The sequence below is a fragment of the Elgaria multicarinata genome, chromosome 3 (genome assembly GCF_023053635.1).
Source record: "Elgaria multicarinata webbii isolate HBS135686 ecotype San Diego chromosome 3, rElgMul1.1.pri, whole genome shotgun sequence".
Taxonomy (NCBI): domain Eukaryota; kingdom Metazoa; phylum Chordata; class Lepidosauria; order Squamata; family Anguidae; genus Elgaria; species Elgaria multicarinata.
The window spans coordinates 1,761,111-1,784,833 of NC_086173.1; the positions used below are offsets into that span (position 1 = coordinate 1,761,111).

The window sequence follows — 23,723 nt, forward strand, 5'->3', positions numbered from 1 at the left end:
TTCTGTCTTTCCTAACTTAATGGACTTTTCTAGTAAGAAAAAAGATGGAAGTGATGGGAAAGAACAGGAGGGCTCCAAATTGGGGACATGGTCTTTCCCAACCCTGTTAAATTGACATTCTTAGCTTCATGGAATCAGTGATCAAATATTGTCAAATAGCTGGCTAGCTGAGCAGTGCCTTTGCCCATGTAAACCTGACGTGACTACTTTCCTCTTAGGGTGTCTCTTATAAGAAAATGTGGGATTAGATGTTTTAAGAACATCTTTACCAAGTGTATGGTCTTGCTTGCATGTACGTTACATTTTGTGGCACTTTCACCTTAGGGTAATTTGCTGTGTGTTAAGCTTCAGCTGGGTCTACTATATTCTTTCTTGGGCTTGTGAATTCTTGAGGCATTGCAGCTATTTTAGAGATAATGGTGGCAAATGCCAAGGGCTCAAGCGATATAATGTGTGCCCACTACATGATGCAGTTACGTAGCTAATCATGCCTAGGGTTGCATCCGTAGTAACTAGAGTTTAGTTCATCTTAGTCGGTGTCCTCCAGATGTATTAGACTGCATCTTTCATATTTCCCTTGGAATTATGAGTTTTGGCCCAACACATGTAGAGAGCACTAGGTTAGGGAAGGCTGCTCCAGGCCACGTGTTTGGGGACACGCCGGCTATTGTTTCCACACGTATACCAACCACTGCTCTAAAAGAGAAGTATTCTGAAGCCCTGATGGCTTTGACTTTGTGTATATTTTTCTGGAATAGGTTGTATATGCAGGCAGCATCATTCACAGGAGCAGTGCCCTGGTACATACAAGACTTAACTGGTCTGCTGTCCTTGGGGCTTAATTTTGAGGACTGAAAGATACACACGGTGTAATAAGATGTTGAACCATTCCTGGAATGAATAAAGCTGTCCCGTCCCCCCATTCTTCTCTCGTTATTTGAGCAGGGTGAACAAGTTGCTTGGGCTGCGTTCAAGCAACCCACAGAATAATCCACATTTGTTTCTAACTCAACTGTTTATCACTCCTCCCAGCACGTGGCAACAAAGGCGCTCTGTGTGTGTAGCAGCAGCATGATGGCTGGTTAACCTTTCCTGCTGACAAGCAGGAATTTTCTAGACAGTTCAGCTTTATAATCAAGATGTGCAGATATAATCCTGCTCTGGTCAGGAAAGCAGAGAGCCGTGTATAGCTGAGAAGGTTTCAGCAATTTGAGTTTCCCACCAGGCACTCTAGTTGCACTGGTTTTACCATTTTTAGGTAGTGGCTCAGGCTGTACTCTTGTAAACCCCAAATGAGCCTTCAGCTATATGACCTGTGCTGCTGCACGGCATTATGGGCACCTGTTGGGCAGGACCGGGGCTTAGGGGTTGCACTCTCCCTAAAGGATCGGGTCCGTAGTTTGGGGGTGCTCTTGGATCCAGAACTGTCACTTGAGGCACAGGTGAACTCGGTGGCAAAGAGCACCTTTTATCAGCTTAGGTTGATATACCAACTACGCCCTTATCTGGACAGTGATAGCCTAGCTACAGTTATCCATGCTCTGATAACCTCTCGTTTGGATTACTGCAATGCGTTATACGTTGGGCTGCCTTTGAAAATGGTCCGGAAGCTTCAGCTGGTACAAAATAGGGCAGCCCGTTTACTAACAGGGACTGGCCGACGAGACCACATCACGCCAGTCCTTTTCCAGCTTCATTGCCTGCCAGTCCAGGTCCAGGCCCAATTCAAAGTGCTGGTATTGACATTTAAAGCCCTAAACGGTTTGGGGCCAGGCTATCTGAAGGAACGCCTCCTCCCATATGTACCTACCCGGACCTTAAGATCATCTACAGGGGCCCTTCTCCGTGAGCCCCTGCCAAAGGAAGTGAGGCAGGTGGCTACTAGGAGCAGGGCTTTCTCCGCTGTGGCACCCCGGTTGTGGAACGAGCTCCCCAGAGAGGTCCGTCTGGCGCCTACACTGTACTCCTTTCGTCGCCAGCTGAAGACCTTTTTATTCACTCAGTATTTTAACACTTAATTTTAACTTAAATTTAAATTTTACTGTTTTAACTCTGTATTTTAATCTTATAATCAACTTTGCTGTGTGGTTTTATTCTGGTTGCGCTTTTTATACTGTATTTCGTAATTGTGTTTTTAACCTGTTGGATGTTTTTTGTGGTTTTAATTTTTGTGAACCGCCCAGAGAGCTTCGGCTATTGGGCGGTATAAAAATGTAATAAATAAATAAATAAATAAATTAGGGCCCTCTCGCAGTAAGAGAGGTCATTCCCGTCTCCAGAAAAACAACCCCTACACTCCCCACCATGGGTTACGGAACCTCTTCTATCTCAACACTATTGATTTGGGGTTGTTTCTGGTATTTGTTTGATGTAACCGACTTGCACATATTAGAAAATAGCCATCAAAATGTCCTGACAGCTACTTCAGGGAGCTATCTTGTTTTGATTTGAACTGACACCTAAATCATGTGTTTGAAAAGAAAACCCCAATCTCAAATACTCGGTTTGGGGAACTGCAACTGTCCTCGGGGTAAGGGAACATTTCTGTAGTGCAGCCTTTTCTCACCTGTTGCCTCCAGGTGTTGGACTGCAACCCCCATCATTCCCAGGCAGCAGGGCCAATGTCCATGCTGGCTGGGAATGATGGGGGTTGCAGTCCGACACATCTGGAGGGCACCAGGTTGGGGAAGGCTGACAAATTGATTTTGAATGTCATTTATCCACAGTCAAGAGCCAGAATGGCAACTTGTGGCCGTCCAGATTTCAATTGGGCTAACGTGATAGGTTTTATTTGGCTCTCAATGATGGCTTGTATGTATTGACTTCTATGGGGCAAAAGAAATAGTTGTGAGCTGTGGCTGTGTGTGAAAAGCATGAGAGCCTCCTTGTCACTCCAGTGATGTGGGGATGGTGGCAGCGAAGGCCAACTTTTGCCCCCTGTCCCTGAGCATCTGCCATTTTTTTTTCATCATACCTGTGAATGGGAGACTTGTTATAGGTAAGTGCTGCTCTTGGGGGCAAACCTGCTGCTGGCTGGCTGAGTCACCCTGTTGAGGACGAAACAATGCCCCCCGCCCCCCTCCAGCCAGGGCTGTGGAGAAAAGGTGGGTGTCCCCCTCTTGTGCCCCCCCCCAGCCAGGGCTGTGGAGAAAAGGTGGGTGTCCCCCTCTTGTGCCCCCCCCAGCCAGGGCTGTGGAGAAAAGGTGGGTGTCCCCCTCTTGTGCCCCCCCAGCCAGGGCTGTGGAGAAAAGGTGGGTGTCCCTCTCTTGTGCCCCCCCTCCCTGCCAGGGCTGTGGAGAAAAGGTGGGTGTCCCCCTCTTGTGCCCCCCCCCAGTGTGTGAAGTAATAACCCCGATTACTGGGAGGGTGGGACTGCAGTTTTGCCCCCTGCCCCCCCCCCCCATCTTGTCCTTCGGAAAGAGCCCCATGGTTGGCCTGTGGCAGGCCTCATCTAGAGTATTGCGTCCAGTTCTGGGCTCCACAATTCAAGAAGGACGCAGACAAGCTGGAGCGTGTTCAGAGGAGGGCAACCAGGATGATCAGGGGTCTGGAAACAAAGCCCAGACATGAGAGCACTCTTCAAATACTTGAAAGGTTGTCACACAGAGGAGGGCCAGGATCTCTTCTCGATCCTCCCAGAGTGCAAGACACGGAATAACGGGCTCAAGTTAAAGGAAGCCAGATTCCGGCTGGACATCAGGAAAAACTTCCTGACTGTTAGAGCAGTACGACAATGGAACCAGTGACCTATGGAGGTTGTGGGCTCTTCCACACTAGAGGCCTCCAAGAGGCAGCTGGACAAGCATCTGTCAGGGATGCTTTAGGGTGGATCCCTGCATTGAGCAGGGGGTTGGACTCGATGGCCTTGTGGGCCCCTTCCAACTCTGCTATTCTATGATTTTATTCTATGATTCTATGATCTAAGAAGAGCTCGGGTGAAGGGAGCCGTGGGAGGCCCCGAATATTGCAGCAGGGGCGGAGACGTCCCTCCCCCCACCCCGACCGGGCTTGCTTCTGCTCAGGCGTGTACTCGGCACTTGCTCAGAGGCACGCTTTCCGAAGCTCAGGCGAGGGGCGGGGCCGGTCGGCGACTTCAGCTCCTCCCCCCGGGTGCTCCGCGCCTATCCCCGCGCCGGCCGGGCGCTCTTCTCCGGGGGGGGGGCGCTCCGCTCCTGACCCCCCCCCCACGTCCACCCCCCCCCCACGTCCCGGCAGCCTGGCGAGCGGCTCGCAGCCGGGTGTCGCGGGCTGATGACGTCATTGGCCAGGGCGCCTGTGCCGGGAGCGGCGGAGAGGCCGGGGGCGCGGGCAGGATGGGCCGCCGAGGGCCGCGGGGCCATTCGGAGCCGGCAGTGGCCGCGGGTGAGTCGGAGGGGGCGGCGGGAGGGGGCAGGGGGAGGGAGGGAGGGAGGGAGGCTGCGCCCCCCCCCTCAGCCATGGACATAGTAATGGAAGTGGAGAGAGAGAGAGAGAGAGAGAGAGTGCCTCTGAGCATGTGTGGAGTGCGTGTAGATAGATGTCGTCGTCGTCGTCCCCGCTCTCTCCTCGACAGAAGCAGCCCCCGTATAATGCTGTAGACTGAATAATAATAATAATAATGATAATAATAATGATGATGATGATAATAATAATATAATGCTGTAGGCTGAGAGGAAAGGAAGAGTGTGATGGGTGTGTGTGTGTGTGTGTGTGTGTGTGTGTGTTGGGGAATGGAAGCCCCTCAGGCGGAGGCGTGGGAGAGCCAGTGCTCGGAGGGCGTGGAGCGGCGGAGGCGCCTGAGCCCGCGGGCGCCAGGCTGCAGACGCCCCGGGGGCACCACCAGGATCGTGGCAGCTCTGCCCCCCATTGCCCGTCAGGCCTTTAGAGTCTCCCTCCAAATGAAGGCGCCCCCCCCCCACTTCCAGACCTTGAAATGCTCACAGAGGATGTTGAGGAGGTGGAGCGGAGCCGGCGGGCCCCCCACCAGAGCCGACGCCACCCCTGGCGCGACCGTGACCGGCTCCCCATCTCCTCCGTGGGCGCAGCAGAGGTGCGCCAGGTGTGGATCGAGGGAAGGGCGCTTGCGGCCGGGTAGCGGAGAGCTCGGAGCTTCGCCGTGAATGGAAGGACTACCCAGGGCAAGGAAGAGTAGCTGAAGGCAGGGGTGGTCCAGGAAAGGTTCTGCTCAAGAGACTGCATTTCGGTACGTGTTTACACCAGCCTTGCCCATTCTGGCCCCCTGGGAGTTGTAGTCCAACGTATCTGGAGCGTGGCACATCGGGGAAGGCTGTTTAGACAACCCTTCTGGAAGCTCAGTGCAGTGAGCTGATGTAGAGCGATGCCCAGGGAGAGGTTGAAGCTTTGGGATGCATGGTCAGTTGAGGGTCAGGGCAGGACAGCTGCTGCCTCTGGCCTCCATTGAGTGCCTGGAGGAGGGGCCCTGCTGCCCAGTCCCAGCCAACTTCCACACTTGGGTTAGTGCCACTCAGTGAGGGATCAGTGGGGCCCAGCAGGCCTTTGCCCTAAGGGGGAGAGGCAACCAACACAGGGGCAGGTATTCCAAGCAGCCTGGATTACTCAACAACCTGGATCCATTCCAGTAACATATGCTCCACTGAGCCAAGCTCAAGGTCATTTGGTTATAATCAAACGGTATCAGCTTTATCAGGAATTGGCGTTTGTTGTAATAAAGAAGACCCGGCTTGATGCGTGGGTGTCTGAGCAGCTCGTAGTAAGGGCGCTGGTGAGAGGTGTGGCAGGAGGAAGTGGATTGTGATAGGAGAGGTTCCATCCAGTGACTTGTCTGCTTTAGTGGATATTGGGGGAATTAACATGCAGGGAAAAGTGATGTACATGATCCAAGGATATGAAACAAGCTTCCCTTTGAGAAGGCCAGCAGGGCTGTACCCGTCACGCTACCTTCAGTGGCCATTCAGAGTAGCATGTTGCTGATCAGGAACCTAGAGTCGGGACGGCAAGGACTGCTACCTGTGATGAATGAGGAGAAAGCCCACCGCCTTAGCACCTGCAGGCAGGCCACACACGTACTCCAAGCAGAAACTGCCCCGACACTTGCGCACTCTTTTCCAGGTTTCTTCCAGCATGAATGAGAACTAGAAGATTGCTTTTGGGGTCTTCTGTGCTGGGGCTCTTTCTCGTACTATTATTACTGTGCTGATTTCTGGGTCCCCCTGTTCAAGGAGTGATCAATAAAATGCATGTTCATTTGGCAGCTGTAAGAATGTGGGTTAAGCTGAATTGTTTGTACAAGTTGCATTTGTACCGCTTTGCTTGTTTTAGATAATATCATAGAATCATAGAATAGCAGAGTTGGAAGGGACCTACAAGGCCATCGAGTCCAACCCCCTGCTCAACGCAGGAATCCACCCTAAAACATCCCTGACAGACGGTTGTCCAACTGCCTCTTGAAGGCCTCTAGTGTGGGAAAGCCCACAACCTCCCTAGGTAACTGATTCCATTGTCATACTGCTCTAGAATCATAGAATAGCAGAGTTGGAAGGGGCCTACTAGGCCATCGAGTCCAACCCCCTGCTCAACGCAGAAATCCACCCTAAAGCATCCCTGACAGATGGTTGTCCAGCTGCCTCTTGAAGGCCTCTAGTGTGGGAGAGCCCACAACCTCCCTAGGGAACTGATTCCATTGTCGTACTGCTCTAACAGGAAGTTTTTCCTGATGTAAAGTCTTCCACATGAGATTCTCTGAATGCTGATTTCTATGCATATTATTACATTATGCAGAAATACAGTATACCCGCACTCCTGATCAGATACAGGCTCAAAAATAATCTCCCCCTTGCTCATGTGCACTTTATTTTGTTGCCATAAAATATCTCCCAGTAGTCATGTACAGACACTAGTCTAGGCGGTCTGCTGGGCGGGATGATTCTGGAATCCCTGTATCTCTAGAACTCCTGCGATATAGGTGATTCCAGACCCATCACAGTCCACTTTCCTGCTGGTTCTCAGGTGTATGAGCTCCTTTTTGGCAGCAGGTGGAGGCTGGCCCTTCACGGCTGAAAGGAATGCAAGAAGTGGAGAAATTGGGCCCAAAGGATTGCAGATTCTGCATCCTCTGATCCCAATTCTCCCTTGCCAAAGGATCCTTTTGGAGGCTATAGGGCTCAGGCCTCCTTCACAATGCACGAGAAGAGCTGGGGGAGAAGAACCACAAGCAAGAGCCTAAATCTAAATGACCAACCCAAAATCTAAGGAGTTGGTTGCTTGTGATGTCACCTCCACGAACTGCCTGTTAGCCCCTACAGGAAAAACCTGAAGCTGCCTGTTTGGTTTTTTAGAAAAACTCTCGAGTGTTCGAGTGTCTCACACACCACTGTATTCCCTAGGTTAGTGCTCTCATGCGTCTTCAATCAGCAGATGGCATCTGATAACAGGAACTGCCTTCCACGGCAATTTGGGATCCCTCCCGTTTTTGTTCAGAAATGAACTTTGTGACCTAATCCTGGTTTTAGGGCATGGTCACATGATGGAAGCAACTTTCTCTAACAGGAGGGCGGGACACAGGCTTCTGGATAATTCACGAAACTGAATGTTTACGTTAGGTCCCTAAGGGTGCAGGTCAGGGCATGTGTTTACAGGATGAATTATCCTGGGCCTAAAACTTCCTGCATTCAGTTTGACCTCCATTTTGTTTGTGCGTTCAAGAGACCTATTTGAGAGGGTCAACAATCCTTTTCATCCAAGGATAAGGTCATTGTAGTAACAATAGCTGGGTTGGCTTGTTCTTAGTGACTGGAGTTCACAGTTCTATAGAGAGAGAAAGTGCTTTGGATACAACCCTAAGCATTCTTACTAGGATGTAAGTCCCATAGAACACAGTGGGACTGACTTTCATATTAACTTGATTAGGACTGTATTTTTAACAGTGATCTCAAAAAGGCCGGGCTGAAACACCCAGGAATTCTCCGGGAAGTCAAGTCCCTGAACTGTGTAAGCAACTCCAGAGGTTTGCCTTTCCTCCTACTTTTCTCTCTCGCTGCCCTTGGAGAAGGAGTGTGGTGTGACTGCTGAGAAAGCAGTCATGGACAGAAGTAGAGTCTCCAAGTCATGGGAAGTAATAGTTCTGCTCTGTTCTGCATGGATCAGGATGCATCTGGAGGGCTGTGTCCAGTTCTGGGTGCCCCATTTTAAGAAGGGCATTGACAAACTGGAGGGCACCCAAGGTGATGAGGGGACTGAAAGCCAAATCCTATGAGAAAAGGATCAAAGAGTTAGGTCAGTTTAACCAGGAGAAGAGAGCATTAAGGGGAGACATGATAGTAGCCGTCAAATATCTGAAGAGCCGTCATGCAGAAGATAGAGCGGACTTGTTCTCTGGTTCTTTTCCTACCCTCCGGAGCGACAGTGTGTTGAAATCACAGAGAAGCTGATTTTGGCTAAACATTAGGAGAAACCACTAATAACGCGGGCTGTTTGACAGTGGGACAGAGTGCCTGGTAAGGTGGTGGGCTCTCCTTCCTTTCCTGGATGCATCTAAGCAGAGGCTGGATGGTCCTCTGTTGGGATCCACACAGCCAATCCTGCACGGAGCAGCAGTTTGGATTAGCTGACCTCCAAGGTTTCCTCCTACTCTGACCCTAAGGCCGGCTTGTGAGCCTTGTGGCTCTTTGCGCGAAACGTGTGCAGCCCTTTTGAAGAGAACAAGGTCTGACACCATTTGTAGCCGCTTGGTTGACCAAGGAAACGAAACATTAAAAAACTGAATGCTTCTCCGTCTCTTCTTCGGCTCGCTGTTCGCGTTAGGAGAACTGACTCCATCAGCTCCACCCCCCATCCAGCCTGTTTGCCTTTTTCCCAGAACCCTGTAGCTGCAATTGGCCTGGCTCTCCGCCAAGCCTGACATTAATGAGCTTGCTGCGCTCCATCAGTCCTTTCTTGACAGTCCCAGGGCTTCCTATTGTTTGTGCTTAAAGCATAGCTGGTGTTTTAGCCCCGTTACTTTCCAAAATAGGTTTTCAGTTACTAACTGAATGTGGGCGCCATTTACCAGGAAAGTCTGCTGTGCAAGCGCCATTGAGATGAACATGCGAGGGAGGCTGGAGCAGGCAGGGGCCGGCAGAGCCTGCCCCCCCCCCCCAGGCTAACATCTTCACCTTGTGGGGAAGAAGGAGCTGTTGGTTTGCCCCTCCATTGGGAGATGAGAGGACGGAGCAGGGCCTTCCCACCAGCCTAAGCAGTCTCCTTAATTTCTTTTTATTTTCTCCCTCTTCCCTCCCCATCCACTTTTCCTTGTGTGTCATGTCTTTTTTTAGAATGTAAGCCTGAAGGGCAGGGATTGTTTTCTTTATTCATACATTGTAAGCCACTTCGAGAGCCTTTGGCTGAGGTGCGGAATAAAAATACTCTAAATAAATAAATGAACATTGAGATGAATGTAATGTTGCTGAGCCACACTGCCGTGTGATCGGCAGCCTTTTGATATTCCCATAGCCGTCCTCTGAAGCATTGTGCTGGAGTGACCTCTTAGCATATCTGTCCCCTGAGCTGGGATGAGAGCTGAGCACTTCTGGTTGTGTGCCCTCTTTCACTCTGACTGCTTTGTTAACTCCAAGTATGGGTGCTTCCAGGCAGAGGGCTCCTAGTACTAGCAGCTGGACGACGTCATTGTGCAGCTATTCTGTATTTTTGTTCTTAATGGATTTCTGCAGTCAGAAAAGAGGTGGAAGGATGAATGAGATTGGGTTATGAATGGAAGATGCCACCAACGATATCTGGAGACTGGACTCCCTGGAAAATTTCATGGATTACTTGTCTAGGAGCACCTTCTGGCACCCACCACTTCTTTGAAAGGAGGCCTCCTGGCTGAGCATCAGGCTTGGGGATACTCTTGGAGTGTCATGCTGTTTTCCACAACCTCCTTCAAGACACCAACCTCAACACTCCCCAAGTTGGGAGGATTTGGAAAGGAGCGCTTTGAAAAGGAAGGGACCTTGGATCAGATAAAGGAGGAGAGGGAAGTGTCCCCTTTCCAGTGTTCTAATATTCTCCAATGTCTTTGTGGTTGGAGCCAGGAGCTCTCATAGTGGGCATAGAATCGTAGAGTTGGAAGGGGCCTATAAGGCCATCGAGTCCAACCCCCTGCTCAATGCAGGAATCCACCCTAAAGCATCCCTGACAGATGGTTGTCCAGCTGCCTCTTGAAGGCCTCTAGTGTGGGAGAGCCCACAACCTCCCTAGGTAACTGGTTCCATTGTTGTACTGCTCTAACCGTCAGGAAGTTTTTCCTGATGTCCAGCCGGAATCTGGCTTCCTTTAACTTGAGCCCGTTATTCCGTGTCCTGCACTCTGGGAGGATCGAGAAGAGATCCTGGCCCTCCTCTGTGTGACAACCTTTTAAGTATTTGAAGAGTGCTATCCTGTCTCCCCTCAATCTTCTCTTCTCCAGGCTAAACATGCCCAGTTCTTTCAGTCTCTCTTCATAGGGCTTTGTTTCCAGACCCCTGATCATCCTGGTTGCCCTCCTCTGAACATGCTCCAGCTTCCACATGTGCACACAATGGCCTGGTTCAGGAAACATGCTAAACCATGCTGCTTAACCACAAAATGGTTAAGGGAATGCATTGAGGTTAATACATTCCCTTAACTATTTTATGGTTAAGCAGCATGGTTTAGCGTGTTGTCTGAACCAGACCAGACGCTTATTTTAGTTCAAACTGAATTCATGCACAGCATCTCTGTACTGACCACAGGATCCAAGAAGATGGAAAAGGAACTTCTTTGCACTAGAGTTAGCACAGAGATGTATTTGTTCAACAGAAATTAACTATACCAAATATATACTGCTAGTATATTGCCCCCCTGTTCAGTACTGCAGTATTATATTATCATAGTAGTGGATATTGCCAGGATTCGACCATATTTGTCTGTCTCTTCTGCCAAGACTCTCGTTCACGCACTGGTTATCTCTCGGTTGGACTACTGCAACCTTCTTCTCTCTGGCCTTCCTTCGTCTCACATCAGTCCGCTGGTCTCTGTCCACCACTCTGCCGCTAAGATCATCTTCTTGGCCCGCCGCTCTGACCAGGTCACTCCACTTCTGAAATCTCTTCATTGGCTCCCAATTCACTCCAGAATCCAATATAAACTTCTCCTGTTGACTTTTCAAAGCTTTTCACGGTCTAGCTCCTGCCTATCTCTCCTCTCTCATCTCACACTATCGCCCCGCTCGTGCTCTCCGCTCCTCTGATGCCATGCTTCTCGCCTGCCCAAGGACCTCCACTTCCCTTACTCGGCTCCGTCCTTTTTCTTCTGCTGCCCCTTACGCCTGGAACGCTCTTCCAGAACACTTGAGAACTTCAAACTCAATCACTGCTTTTAAAACTCAGCTAAAAACTTTTCTTTTCCCTATAGCCTTCAAATATTGAGTTTGTTCTGACTTTACACTGTTGGTTTTGCCCTACCCTGTGCCTGTTTACACTTCCCTGTGCCTGTTTGCATTCTCCTTCCCTCTTTATTGTTTACTACAACTTTATTAGATTGTAAGCCTATGCGGCAGGGTCTTGCTATTTACTGTGTTATCTGTACAGCACCATGTACATTGATGGTGCTATATAAATAAATAAATAATAATAATAATAATAATAATAATAATAATAATAATAATAATAATAGTGTGTGTACCTGACTAACAATGCAATATTTATCTGGAACTACGTACGTCCTGCTGTAGTCAAGGGGGGGTTACTCCTGGGTGAGTGTGCATAGGATTGCAGTCTAACTCAGTGTTGCATTAGATTGGTATTTGGTGTATAGGTGGGCTGTAATCAGGAAATCTAGAAATCAATTTGTATCTTATTTTATCCTCCCCTGCACATTTTGAGCAGTTTACAACAAACACTTTAAGAGAAGCTTAAAGAGTTCTTATTCATTAAGTAATTTGGTCATGTTTCCTGGGACGTTTTTAAGGATTGTAGCTGGTCGCTTCACTACAAAAGGTAATTGTCTCCCATTTGGTGATGTAATGATGTTTTGAATTCATGCTTTGAGGGTCCAATAGATGTTGGGTTATGGATGAAATCCCTGTTTTGGGATGCTGCAGCTGCTGTTTTTTTGTTGTCTCATCTTAGCAATTTGGTTTAACCCTCCGCAATTGTTGCGTCTTTTCCCCGCTCAGGGATGACACCACTGTTCTTCTGAGGTGGTCGGCACCTTCTGCCCAGCTTCTTTGTACTTCATGGCCTCTGCCTAAGGTTGACCCTGGGTAGGAAAGGAGGTTTCTGTCTTCCTTGGGAGCGGGAGCAAGTTGCAGAGGCTGCAATCCCTGGCGGTGAAGCAATTGCTTCAGCCCTGGGCAACTGCAGCTCAGGCACCGGCTATTTTGAAACTTACAGGAAGGACAGCAAGACGCGGCTCGTGCACTGGGTGGCCAGCCAAAGGCGTAGTGTGTTGCTTCTCCAAGCTGGCCTGGTGTTAACGGAAGGGAAGCAAGGGTGGGCGGTGAATGAAGGTTCGGCTCCACTGTGGGTAGATTCCTTTGAGAGCGCACAAGTTGTTGTCAGTGGAGCTGACTGAGGAGTTTTGCTTCTAGGTAGGCAGCTTTGCCCTGAACTGGCAATTGTCACGTGTCCTCATCATGGGTAAGCACTTGCGTGTGTGCGTGCGTGCGTGTGTGTGTGTGTGTGTGTGTGTGTGTGTGTGTGTGAAGTGTTCCTGGAATGGAGGCCTGGTGGGAGAGCACGGGGGCCGTGTGCGTGCTAAGGTTTAATTCCTGTTCAGTTCTGTTTAATTTATATAGGGTGAGCCTATGAAAAGGAGGACCGGGCTCCTGTATCTTTAACAGCTGTATTGAAAGGGGAATTTCAGCAGGTGTCATTGGTATATATGGGGAACCTGGGGAAATTCCCTCTTCATCCCAACAGTTAAAGCTGCAGGAGCCCTGCCCTCTTTTAAATCTGGTCACTCTAGTATAGCAAGCACGAAAAGAAGGAAAACCCTGTAGGGGAGTAAAAAATAAGCCAAAGGCAAGGGCAGAACCAAGGAATCTTCTGCAATAATATTATTAGTAAAAGGTTTATTCAAGTGCCAGGTGCCTACGCATTTCGAACGCGGTTGCGTTCTTCCTCAGGGCTTTATAATGTTAATGCAGCTTCTGCAGACAACTGCACTAAGGTTATAAAGCCCTGAGGAAGAACGCAACCATGTTTGAAATGCGTAGGCACCTGGCACTTGAATAAACCTTTTACTAATAATATTATTGCAGAAGATTCCTTGGTTCCACCCTTGCCTTTGGCTTATTTTTTACTCCACTCTAGTATAGCTCCTGCACTTTTAACTGTCGTGATGAAGAGGAAATTTCACCAGGTTCCCCATATATACAAATGACACCTGCTGAAATTCCCTTTTCTATGCAACTGTTAAAGATACAGGAGCCCTGTCCTCCTTTTCATAGGGTCACCCTGTATAAATTAAACAGAATTGAACAGCAATTAAAACAGCAGGAGATAAAATCATGATCTAACACTTAAATAAATGGCTTAAATAAATGCATCTTGACAACCCACCTGAAAGCACGCAGCAAAGGGCTGAAGCATACTTCAGGTCAGGGATCTGTTCGAAATCCTGGGAACCAAAGTTGAAAGGGACCTCTTCTTGGATACCCACAGTGGCAGGACTCGAAGGAGGGCCTCTGAGATTCCAGGCAGCTTTATAAAGGGAGATATCGTCGTCTGAAACCAGTTAGGATTTTGAAGATAAAAGCCAGGACTTTGAATTCAGTGCAGAAGTAAACTGGTGGAGGATTGGTTTGATAACGTGACAGGAATAGGCAGCTCCCGTTAGAAACCTCAACAGCAACATTCTTGGCCAGTTGACGCTTCCAGACCATCTCCAAGGGCAGCCCCATGTAAAGCCCATGGCAGTACTCCAACTTGGAAGTGACAGGTGCAGGAGGCTGGGTCTGATTTAAGCCCTAAAGATTTTATTTTATTTTATTTTATTTTAGTTCCTGCCACTAGGACAGCCACCTAAACAAACAAGAACACTTGAGCACGTTGTCCAACCTGGGGATCTTGGCTTGTTGTTCTCTTTATAAGCCAAGATTGTAAACCAGGGTTTGTTCTTAGCTCACGAATCCAAACTTTTTGGGGGCGCAATGAGGCAGGATCCTGGTTCAGACAAGAAGCTAAATGAACTGTTTCTTATGTGTTTAGCTGCTCACACTAGCAAAGGGAGACATCTGGGAGTCAAGGGGCTTTGTGTACTAGCACACCGTTCTGGATTCGATGGGAGGCTGGATTCATCACCTTTATAAACCCTGTAGACTGGAGCCTTCTAAGAGAGGAATACAGGTCTCCAAGGTTGCTACATTCCGGAAGGTTAGGATGGACTAATCCAGCCTTCCTCAACCTGGGGCGCTCCAGATGTGTTGGACTGCATCTCCCAGAATGCCCCAGCCAGCCCCAAACTCAGAGCCCTTAACCATGCACAAAAAACTTGACTATCTTCCTTCCAGCTGACCAGTCCACCTCAGTTCCTCACCTCTTAACTACACCGTATTTTAAGCGCAATTGTATCAAAAGAATGTTTGACATCGTCCCTGGAGTGGCGCGATCTGAATGTCTCTCTCTTCCCTGCAGAATCCTTAATGGACTGGGCCTGGAAACGAAGTCGATAGCCGCCATGGGGCAGAGTGAATCGGAGCCGCAGGAGGAGCCGGAGGTATCGCTGGCCTGCTGTTCGCTGGCTGTCAGCCATAAGTGCCCGGGCGGGGGGGCTTGTCCTGCTTCCCACCCAGCTGAGCAGCATTCCCCCCCTCCTGCTGTTCTCTTCTTCCCACTGCATCAACCTGCTGCAGCAGAGGCACCCCTGAGAGCTGTGCCTCGTGGCGTTCCCCTCACTGAAATGGGCCGGGCTTGGCTGACCACCTGTGGCTGTTGAGGACCAGTTTCATTTCTAGGCATTTATTTCTGTGCTTTCTTCTGCTTCTAAAAATGAATTGACTGGTTGTCCTCTTTTTATTTAAGGCCTTGGGAATTAAGGGGGCCTGGTTAGGGGTAGAAGAAAGCTGTGTGCATGAACTGAATGGAAACTCAGAAATGGCTGCTTATTTATTTATTTATTTATTTATTTAGAATATTTAGAATATTTATATACCGCTCCCCATTGAAAAATTTTGGAGCGGTGTACAAGGTAAAATGAAAATAAAAACAGAATAAAAACAGTTAAAACAAAATTTAAAAGAAGCAATGACAGTAATCCAAGGCTGCATGTTAGAGAAAGGCTTCTTGGAACATAAAGATGTTTTCGGGAGGCGCCGAAAGGTTTCCTGGCACAATACGGCCCCTCCAGACGAGTTGGGCTACAGCTCCCATCATCCCCAGACAGCAGCGCCCATGCTGGCTGGGTACGGTAGGGGTGGTAGCCTAACACAGTGGTGCACCATAAAGCACTTGAATGAATCTGCTTTCTTTCCTTGGCATCCTTTGTTTCGGAGTTCCCCATCCCTGCTCCTGTCCCTCAGTGCCTGCTGCATTCTGTCTCCCTGCAGGATGTGCCCCTGACAGCTGTTCTTTCCAACGTGAAGCTCTTTGTGGAAGATCAGCTCCAGACCAGCATGGTGAGGGGGGGGGGGGCTTGCTTGGGTAGAGATGTGTGGGGTGCTGCCCCCGTGGGCACCGCAGCAGGAAGCCGCTTCTTCTCCCAGATGCTGGCAAGGGTTCGTGCTTCTCCTGCTGGCAAGAACAGACACCTCTTTGCAGGGGTGAAAAGTTCTGGAGGGAATGGGCTGTGGAACGCTGGGGAAAAGGGATCCTCCTTTTGAAAGTGGATCTTCGGGCATGATCCAACACAGCCTGAGCTGAGCAAAAGCCCCATGGCTCCGTGCTGGCCAGGTTCAGTTTTATTTTTTATTTAATACATTTCTGTGTGCTTTTCTGTATGAGCAAAGCAGCTGACAGTATTACTAACCATTAAAACCATCAAATAGAAGAGCAACCAATAGAAATCAGAACAACATCAAAGTAAACCAGTTAAATCACCTCAGAAAAAAATTGCAGCAGGAAAAGGCAGATTAAACATACTCAAGGCGCAACGCTATCCATGTTTGAACAAAAAAGGCCTACAGCTCGCAGCATGCCCCAGCCTAGTCATGCATAGGGTGCATTCTCTCATGAGAGCACTCTTCAAATACTGAAAAGGTTGTCACATAGAGGAGGGCCAGGATCTCTTCTCGACCCTCCCAGAGTGCAGGACACGGAATAACGGGCTCAAGTTAAAGGAAGCCAGATTCCAGCTGGACATCAGGAAAAACTTCCTGACTGTTAGAGCAGTACAACAATGGAACCAGTTCCCTAGGGAGGTTGTGGGCTCTCCCACGCTGGAGGCCTTCAAGAGGCAGCTGGACAACCATCTGTCAGGGATGCTTTAGGGTGGATTCCTGCATTGAGCAGGGGGTTGGACTCGATGGCCTTGTAGGCCCCTTCCAACTCTGCTAGTCTATGATTCTATGATAGGGTGCACCCTTAAGCAGCACCCACTGTTAGAGTCCAAAGCCTGCATAAACAGGTGAGCCTTGCTCAAACTAGGTAGCCTTGGCAAGTCTCCCTGGGGAAATCATCCCACAGCATTGGCACTACCACCGAAAAAGCCCTGCTTCTCATATCTGTCTGCCAGCCACACCTCTAATGGATTTCCTTCGTAATGGCTGTGCACACACATGCTAAGTATTTTGAGTTTTAAGTCTTGCCTCCCTAATACATGCAGGCTGTCATGACACCTGCAAACCAAGAAAGGATATAACGGGACACTAGGCAGCCCCTGTGATGCGAGACATCACATCAGATGGAGCAATGATCAGCGCATCTCCTGAGCCAATATTCAGCTGTCACTTCCTTTGAACACAGGCTGAAACAGAATTTTCATGGATCAGCAGAAAACCAAGCACTGTGGAGGCTAAGGGGGCTTCCCTCAAAAGCTTGGGTACCACAACCAAGAAGGCCCGGTCTCGTGTGTCCACTCACTACACCACTAGTGGCACATGGACATGGAGGAAGGCCTCCAAAATGGACCAGAGTTCCTGGGTGCATACAGATGCGAGGAGGAGGCCCTTAACCGGCTATCCCCTTAAAATCCTTGCTGGAAATAAATAATATGCTTTGATTTAAAAATGACTCCAGTTTAATTTAAAAAAAAATTATTGGTATCTCATTTCAAAAATGTAGTCTAACACAAATGCTATTGGGGCATCGTTAACTTGGATGTTTTCACCAACAAGCAAACTGTAGAGAGAGCAGAGAGTATCTGCTTCTTTTGCTAGGGCAAACAAATGGGGTGGATGAGGGAGGACACACAGCATACCCATGAAGCAATCCTCCCTGGGCTATCAGGAAGCCCCGGAGGAGAAAACAGAAGATAAAGCAGTGGAATATTCCCTTGCCTTGAGCCTGGGCTCATAGTAAATAATTCTCATGGTAAATCATTCCCAAGAGCCTACTAGGCAATTCTGTGCAGAGAAGCTTGCAAAAAGCACTCCTGCCTACCAGTGCAGGGGTTGTGGTGGTGAGCTCACAGACTAGGTGGCGTCCTAAGCCCAGGAGAGGCTGGTTCTCAGGGACTAGAGGCCTTCAAGAGGCAGCTGGACAACCCTCTGTCAGGGACGCTTTAAGGTGGATTCCTGCATTGAGCAGGGGGTTGGACTGGATGGCCTTGTAGGCCCCTTCCAACTCTGCTATTCTATGATTCTATGATTAAAAACAATGGTTGCAAATGCTAAAACTCGTTCCAGGTAAACCTATGTGCCACCTTCATTTCCTTGGCATGAGAGCTGGTGTGCATGATATGCTGTCAGAACAGGGACACCCATAGCAAGTTCTCCCCGGCCCTGCAGTGAAGCTTGCATGTTCTTTACTGTGGGGAGGGCTGGCACCACTCTCTGTGCCCGCCCCCACCCGCCCCACCCGCCCCCACAGCAGCTTGGTGCCCTGGTGAACTTTCTCCTTAGAGTTCTTTCCAGCTGTCTCTCATGGTGCTTAGAAAGCACTTCCTACCTGCTGCCCTGGCTCACAGGTGTGTCCGGGCGGGGGGGGGGGGGTGAGGGGAGAGAGATGGGTGCCTGCCTGCCAGCCTGCCTGCCTGCCTGCCAGCATTCTTAGGCTGTTAGGAAAGCGGAAAACATCAGGATACTTTCCCCTTCTTCCCCCGTGGCCATTCTCGAAGTTAATCCTCTACAATCCCAGCTCACCACCCCCTTCCACCCTAAGGCCTGTGCAACCAAGGGTTTAGCCCCCCAAAACAAGCCTCGTCCTGCCTGCCCTAGTTTCTAGTTCCCTTTCCCGTCAAGGGCAAGTAAAGGGCTTCTTATGCAATATTTCTAGTTGACCCTTTGCCAGCTGGCCTGGGACAAAGTTTAAACCGCTCAGCACCACTGTCCCCAGCCTGATGCCCTCCAGATGTTTCGGACCAAAACTCCCGGACAGACAGCATGGTCAGTGGTTGAGGAGGATGGGAGTTGTAGTCCAAAAACATCTATAGAATGCCAGGGCTGGGGGAGGCAAAAGGAAGAAGTCAGAAGAGAAGGATTCCGCCTAGTCCTGGGAAAGCAAAAACCGCGTTGCTGACTTCTGTGCCAGCGGTACTGGCGGGAGATGCACACGTCGTTTCCCCACCCAGGCAAAGGGAGACGTGCTGCATCACCCTGTGCAAGCTGTGGTTTGGTCTTGCACCACTGTCCCAATGTAGGCAGTTCTTAGTTTGTTTTCTTGTGCAAAGAGCAGTTCCTGGAGATCACAAGCCCCCTCGTGAAGCTGACTGGGTGGGAGCTCTGTAGCAACGGGCATCAGACCTTTGTGACCACCAGGAATGTCAAGCCCAGGGGGGCCGCTCTCCTCGCTCCCCAGGCTCTGCCGTCTGGTATCATGTGCTGCTACCAGACCAAAGGGCAGGCCAGCCTTTCCCAACCTGGTGCCCTCCAGATATGCTGGGACTGCAGCTGCCATCAATCGCAGGCAGCCTGGGCGGTGATGGGAGTTGCAGTCCCAACTGCATCTGGAGGGCCCCAGGTTGGATGGGGCTGCAGAGGGCCGTGCCTGGAAGCATGCCTGTTTCGGCCCATCTGTGTGCAAAGGAGCATCTGGCGAGCCATGGCCGGTCTTCCCGTACTTCCTTCCGTCTGCAAGTGGTGTGTAGCTCTCCTGCCCAGGCACCAGGTTCAGCTGCTTCGCCTGACAGCTGCCTCTTCCACCTGCATGGCTCCAGAACTGTGTCTCTGCACAAAGGACTGGAACTGCCCAGAACGTCTCCTCCAGTAAATTCAACGGGTTTTCCAGAGCCTTCCGACAAGCTGTGGACTGTACACCCATTGGGCTCCCACTCTTCCCGACAGGTGCTGGGTGTGGTGATGGGAGTCGGGCTGTCCGTGCTGCTTGTCACTGCTTTGATCCTGGTGTTGATTCGCCGGTTCCGCCTCCAGAGTAAGTTCCCTTTCGGCTGTGGGAGGTGGAGTGCCTTGTGGGCCACGCCAGGGTGGGAGTTCCTTGCCCAAGGTGGGCCTGGCCTTGGCCGGCTGCCTCCCTGACCTTGTTGCCTCCTTTCTACCTCCCCTGCAGAGGTCCAGGCCCAGGAGCAACCCAAGTATCGATTTCGCAAGCGGGACAAAGTGTTGTTCTACGGGCGGAAGATCATGCGCAAGGTGCGGGGCAGCACAGGGCCCGGAGGGAGGGCATGGAGCTGGCGTGCAATGGATCGGTTCGCCGAGGAGCCACTGTTCGTAATGCAACCTCTCAGTGGACAGATTCTGTGGAACCTGGAGCTTGCTTGGGCTCCACAGAGTCTGGGTTGCGCAACGTGCCTCCAACCCTTTTGCTTGTTCAGGAGAACATCCTGGTCAGGCCAAGCTTTGGCAGGTGCTGTTGAGGACCTGTGTCCGGCTGGACAAGCACCGGCCCCTCCCTGCTGGCGTTTGCCACACGGCTCCTGAGTTTCCTCTTTCCGTGGACATCCTCCTTCCACTTACCACGTCCGTTCTCTTGGCAGGTTTCTCAATCCACATCCTCCCTTGTCGACACCACCATCTCTGCTTCCCGGCCACGCATGAAGAAGAAGCTCAAGATGCTAAATATTGCCAAAAAGTGAGCCGAAAAGCCAGAGGGGAAGGGTGGGTCTGGGCATGTCAAAAGTTCAAGGGGCGCCTTTGGGCAACGCCCTTGGGAGTTTGGGGCGCCTGAGCAGCCACAGCCCACTCCCCACTGAAGTCCCACCAGAGAGGGAGCATTGGAAGGGTGCTGGTGGGGGTCGCCCAGGTCAGCTCCCAAGGAGCAGGCCGGCTCTCCTGTACGTAAACCATCCCCAGCCGATGCTTTGAAAGCTCCCAAGGAAGCCGCCCTCCTGAGGCAACAGTGACTTTGGGGGAACCTTTGTCAATGACTCCCTGACTTCCAGCGCTTTAAAAACTTCTTGTCCTGTCCTTAGTGGACAAAGTAAGTCAGGATTGTTCCGTCTTCTTTCTATTAAATAAGTGAAACATGCAACTATATTTCTCTCTGCCTCTTCCTCTTCCTCTCTCTCCACACACACACGCAAGGCAGTTCTTTGGACATTCCTCTGAATCTGTTCCAGTTCGCTAACAAAAATGAAAGTTTATTTCAAAAAGGGAGACGGTTTATCTTAAGTCTTAAAATATGCATATTGCTTACCCAGGAACCGCCATAGTGGACCTGTGGCAATCGTGGGAGCTTAGCGGTTTGGAGAGGAAATAGAGGTTTAAGGCGTGTGTGTGTGCGTGTGTGTGTGTGAGTGAGACGTGGGTGTCACTTTCAGGCCAGGGAGATAAGCAGGGGGCACAAGCCTCCTGGACCTCCTCCTCCTCCTCTTCCCAAGCAAGCAGGCAATGCACCCATCTTCCCTCCACGTTGAAGGGAAGAACACATCAGGTTTAGCACAGGGGCTGGCCCCTCTCAGGTCTGGGGATCTCCCCTTCCTCGCAAGGAAGTTGGCTGACCTGCTGCCTGCAGAGGAATCTCAGCCGTTTCTCCCTGTGCTCAGGATCCTGCGGATCAAGAAAGAGCTGCCGACCCTCCAGCTGAAGGAGCCGCCCCCCTCGGTCCTAGAGGCCGATCTCACAGAGTTTGATGTGGCCAACTCCCACCTCCCTTCAGAGGTGCTCTACATGCTGAAGAATGTGCGGTGAGTAGGGGCTGCAGGCACACATCCGCTCCGGTTGGGGGCTTGGGCGGAAGTGAATGGAGGCTGCAGGGCGGGCCTTGGTGGCAGCACAAGACAGGGCTCCTGTTTGCAGGATCCAATCTCTTCTCAAGAGGATAATGCCGTTACCAGGGCTGGCTCCAGCTAGCCAGCCTTCTTCAACCTGGGGCGCTCCAGATGTGTTGGACTACAACTCCCAGAATGCCGTGGCATTCTGGGAGATGCAGTCCAACTCATCTGGAGCGCCCCGGTTGAGGAAGGCTGAGCTAGAGGGAGGCAATTTCCCAGTCCTTGCTGAAACGTTTCCCACTCTGCTACTGCTCATATGTGATGCTGTTTGCTACTACCAGGCTGCTCCCCCTTGGCCAACTCCACACAACCCACTAACCCACCCCGGGTTATTGTATTGTCTGAGGACGCAGCGTGTTTTCCACAGGGGGGCTTGTTAACCGTGCAGTGTGGTTTATTTTTTTTCGAGCAAGTGACCTTGAGAACCCATAGCTTGTTGTTGGGTTGTTGAGAGCCGTCAACAAGCCACACTTCGTGGTTAACAAGCGGCCCTACGGAAAACACTCTGTGTTCAGCCACCACGATAACTCACCTTGCGGAAAATGCATTGCGTTCGGACAACACACTTAGCTCACGGTTCAGCACCAACCCACACCGGGTGGCTTAGTTTGTTGCGTGAACGCAGACAGTGTAGATTCTTGCAGTGTGATCACCGTGGGGCGTTGTGGGCTGCTGTTCCCATTTCTTCTACCCCTTGGGGAATCCAGTGACAGGACTGATTTTTTTTTTAATTAACATTTTAAAGTTTCTGTAGAGTTTGCTATGGTAGTCTATCACAATGAAAACAAAGAGTCTTGTGGCACCTTAAGGATGAACAGATTTATTCTGGCAGAAGCTCGTGGGCTATAGCCCACATCATCATCATCATCATCATCATCATCATCATCGTAGTTACTCTCCTCTCCCTCTGGATTGAGACAGGGTACAACACAAATACCACAAAATACATATAATTAAAACATTCAAAACTAATACATCATTAAAAGCAGCACATTATTAAAAGGCATCTTAAAATGGGTAGGCCTGCCAGAAGAGTTCAGTCTTCATTTTGTTGTTGTTTATTTGTTCAGTCGCTTCCGACTCTTCGTGACTTCATGGACCAGCCCACGCCAGAGCTTTCTGTCGGCCGTCGCCACCCCCAGCTCCCCCAAGGTTCAGTCCATCACCTCCAGAATATCATCCCTCCATCTTGCCCTTGGTCGGCCCCTCTTCCTTTCGCCTTCCACTTTCCCTAGCATCAGCCTCTTCTCCAGGGTATCCTGTCTTCTCATTATGTGGCCAAAGTACTTCAGTTTTGCCTTTAACACCATTCCCTCAAGTGAGCAGTCTGGCTTTATTTCCTGGAGTATGGACTGGTTGGATCTTCTTGCAGTCCAAGGCATTCTCAGAATTTTCCTCCAACTCCACAGTTCAAAAGCATCTATCTTCCTTCGCTCAGCCTTCCTTATGGTCCAGCTCTCGCGGCCACAGGTTCCTACGGGGAATACCATTGCTTTAACTATGCGGACCTTTGTTGTCAGTGTGGTGTCTCTGCTCTTAACTATTTTATCAAGATTTGTCATTGCTCTCCTCCCAAGAAGTCAACGTCTTCTGATTTCCTGGCTGCAGTCAGCGTCTGCAGTAATCTTTGCACCCAGGAATACAAAGTCTGTCACTGCCTCCATGTTTTCTCCTCAGCTCCTCCTCGCTTTCAGCCATCAAAGTGGTGTCATCTGCATATCTGAGATTGTTAATGTTTCTTCCTGCGATTTTAACTCCAGCCTTGGATTCGTCTGTTAAGTTGACGAAACTCCTCTGGCAGGTCATTCCACAGTCTGGGGGCGGCAGAGGAAAAGGTCCTCTGGGTCATCAGATATATGGAGTGTTATAGAGAATTTCAAGCACGTATTGAAATGGGGGCGGGGGGGCAGGAAGAGGAGAGAATTTTAACCAGCGAGACCAGAAGAAAATCAAATACGTAAAGTACTGCCAGCGATGATCACTCCACTTTCCGCGTTTCACTTCCTTCTGATCTGAATGTTTACAATTCTTTCCCTCAGCCCCACCATGTACATTGTATGTACATGCCTGAAACTCTTGGTAACACTCCCTACATCTGATGAAGTGGCCTATAGTCTATGAAAGCTTCTGCCAGAATAAATTTACTCGTTTTTAAAGTGCCTCAAGACATTTTAAAGTTATTGACCTGACTGCAGGGCCCCTTTCGGGCTGGGAAAGGGAGTGTGGATGCATTAAAGAGAGCAGTGAGTGCCCGCAAATGCACTGTTCTGAGTGCCTGCACTCCTTCCGCCCAAAATTGGGTTTGCCCTGGAGGGGTGAACAAAACTAAGAGTCTAGCAAGCTTGGATTACGGAGCTAGTCTTAGATTCCGTGGCATAGCCACCCCCCACATGACAATTCTCTTTCTCTTAGAACCTAAAGCCAGCTAGGGATTGGAGTCCAATGAAAAAAAGCCCAGGCCATAGCTAGACCTAAGGTTTATCCCTGGATCGTCCAGGGTTCAA

The 23,723-nt window shown here is 50.1% G+C and overlaps 1 protein-coding gene across 7 annotated transcripts in view; it reads left to right on the forward strand.

Moving 5' to 3' along the window:
* The first annotated feature begins 4,283 nt into the window (after positions 1-4,283).
* The window catches only part of PNPLA6 (patatin like phospholipase domain containing 6), a 62,011-nt gene continuing 42,571 nt past the window's right edge, over positions 4,284-23,723 (forward strand). For 5 of the 7 annotated variants that reach the window (XM_063119024.1, XM_063119026.1, XM_063119025.1 and 2 more), the window contains exons 1-8: positions 4,292-4,362; positions 12,545-12,593; positions 14,592-14,673; positions 15,503-15,571; positions 19,334-19,421; positions 19,557-19,639; positions 19,984-20,078; positions 20,992-21,132. In XM_063119024.1, the coding sequence (XP_062975094.1) occupies positions 4,314-4,362; positions 12,545-12,593; positions 14,592-14,673; positions 15,503-15,571; positions 19,334-19,421; positions 19,557-19,639; positions 19,984-20,078; positions 20,992-21,132 (656 nt within the window). In that variant the 5' untranslated portion in view covers positions 4,292-4,313. Of the gene's footprint in view, positions 4,363-4,986; positions 5,183-12,544; positions 12,594-14,591; positions 14,674-15,502; positions 15,572-19,333; positions 19,422-19,556; positions 19,640-19,983; positions 20,079-20,991; positions 21,133-23,723 lie in introns of those variants that run through there. The other 2 variants (XM_063119027.1, XM_063119028.1) reach the window with 2 other exon arrangements.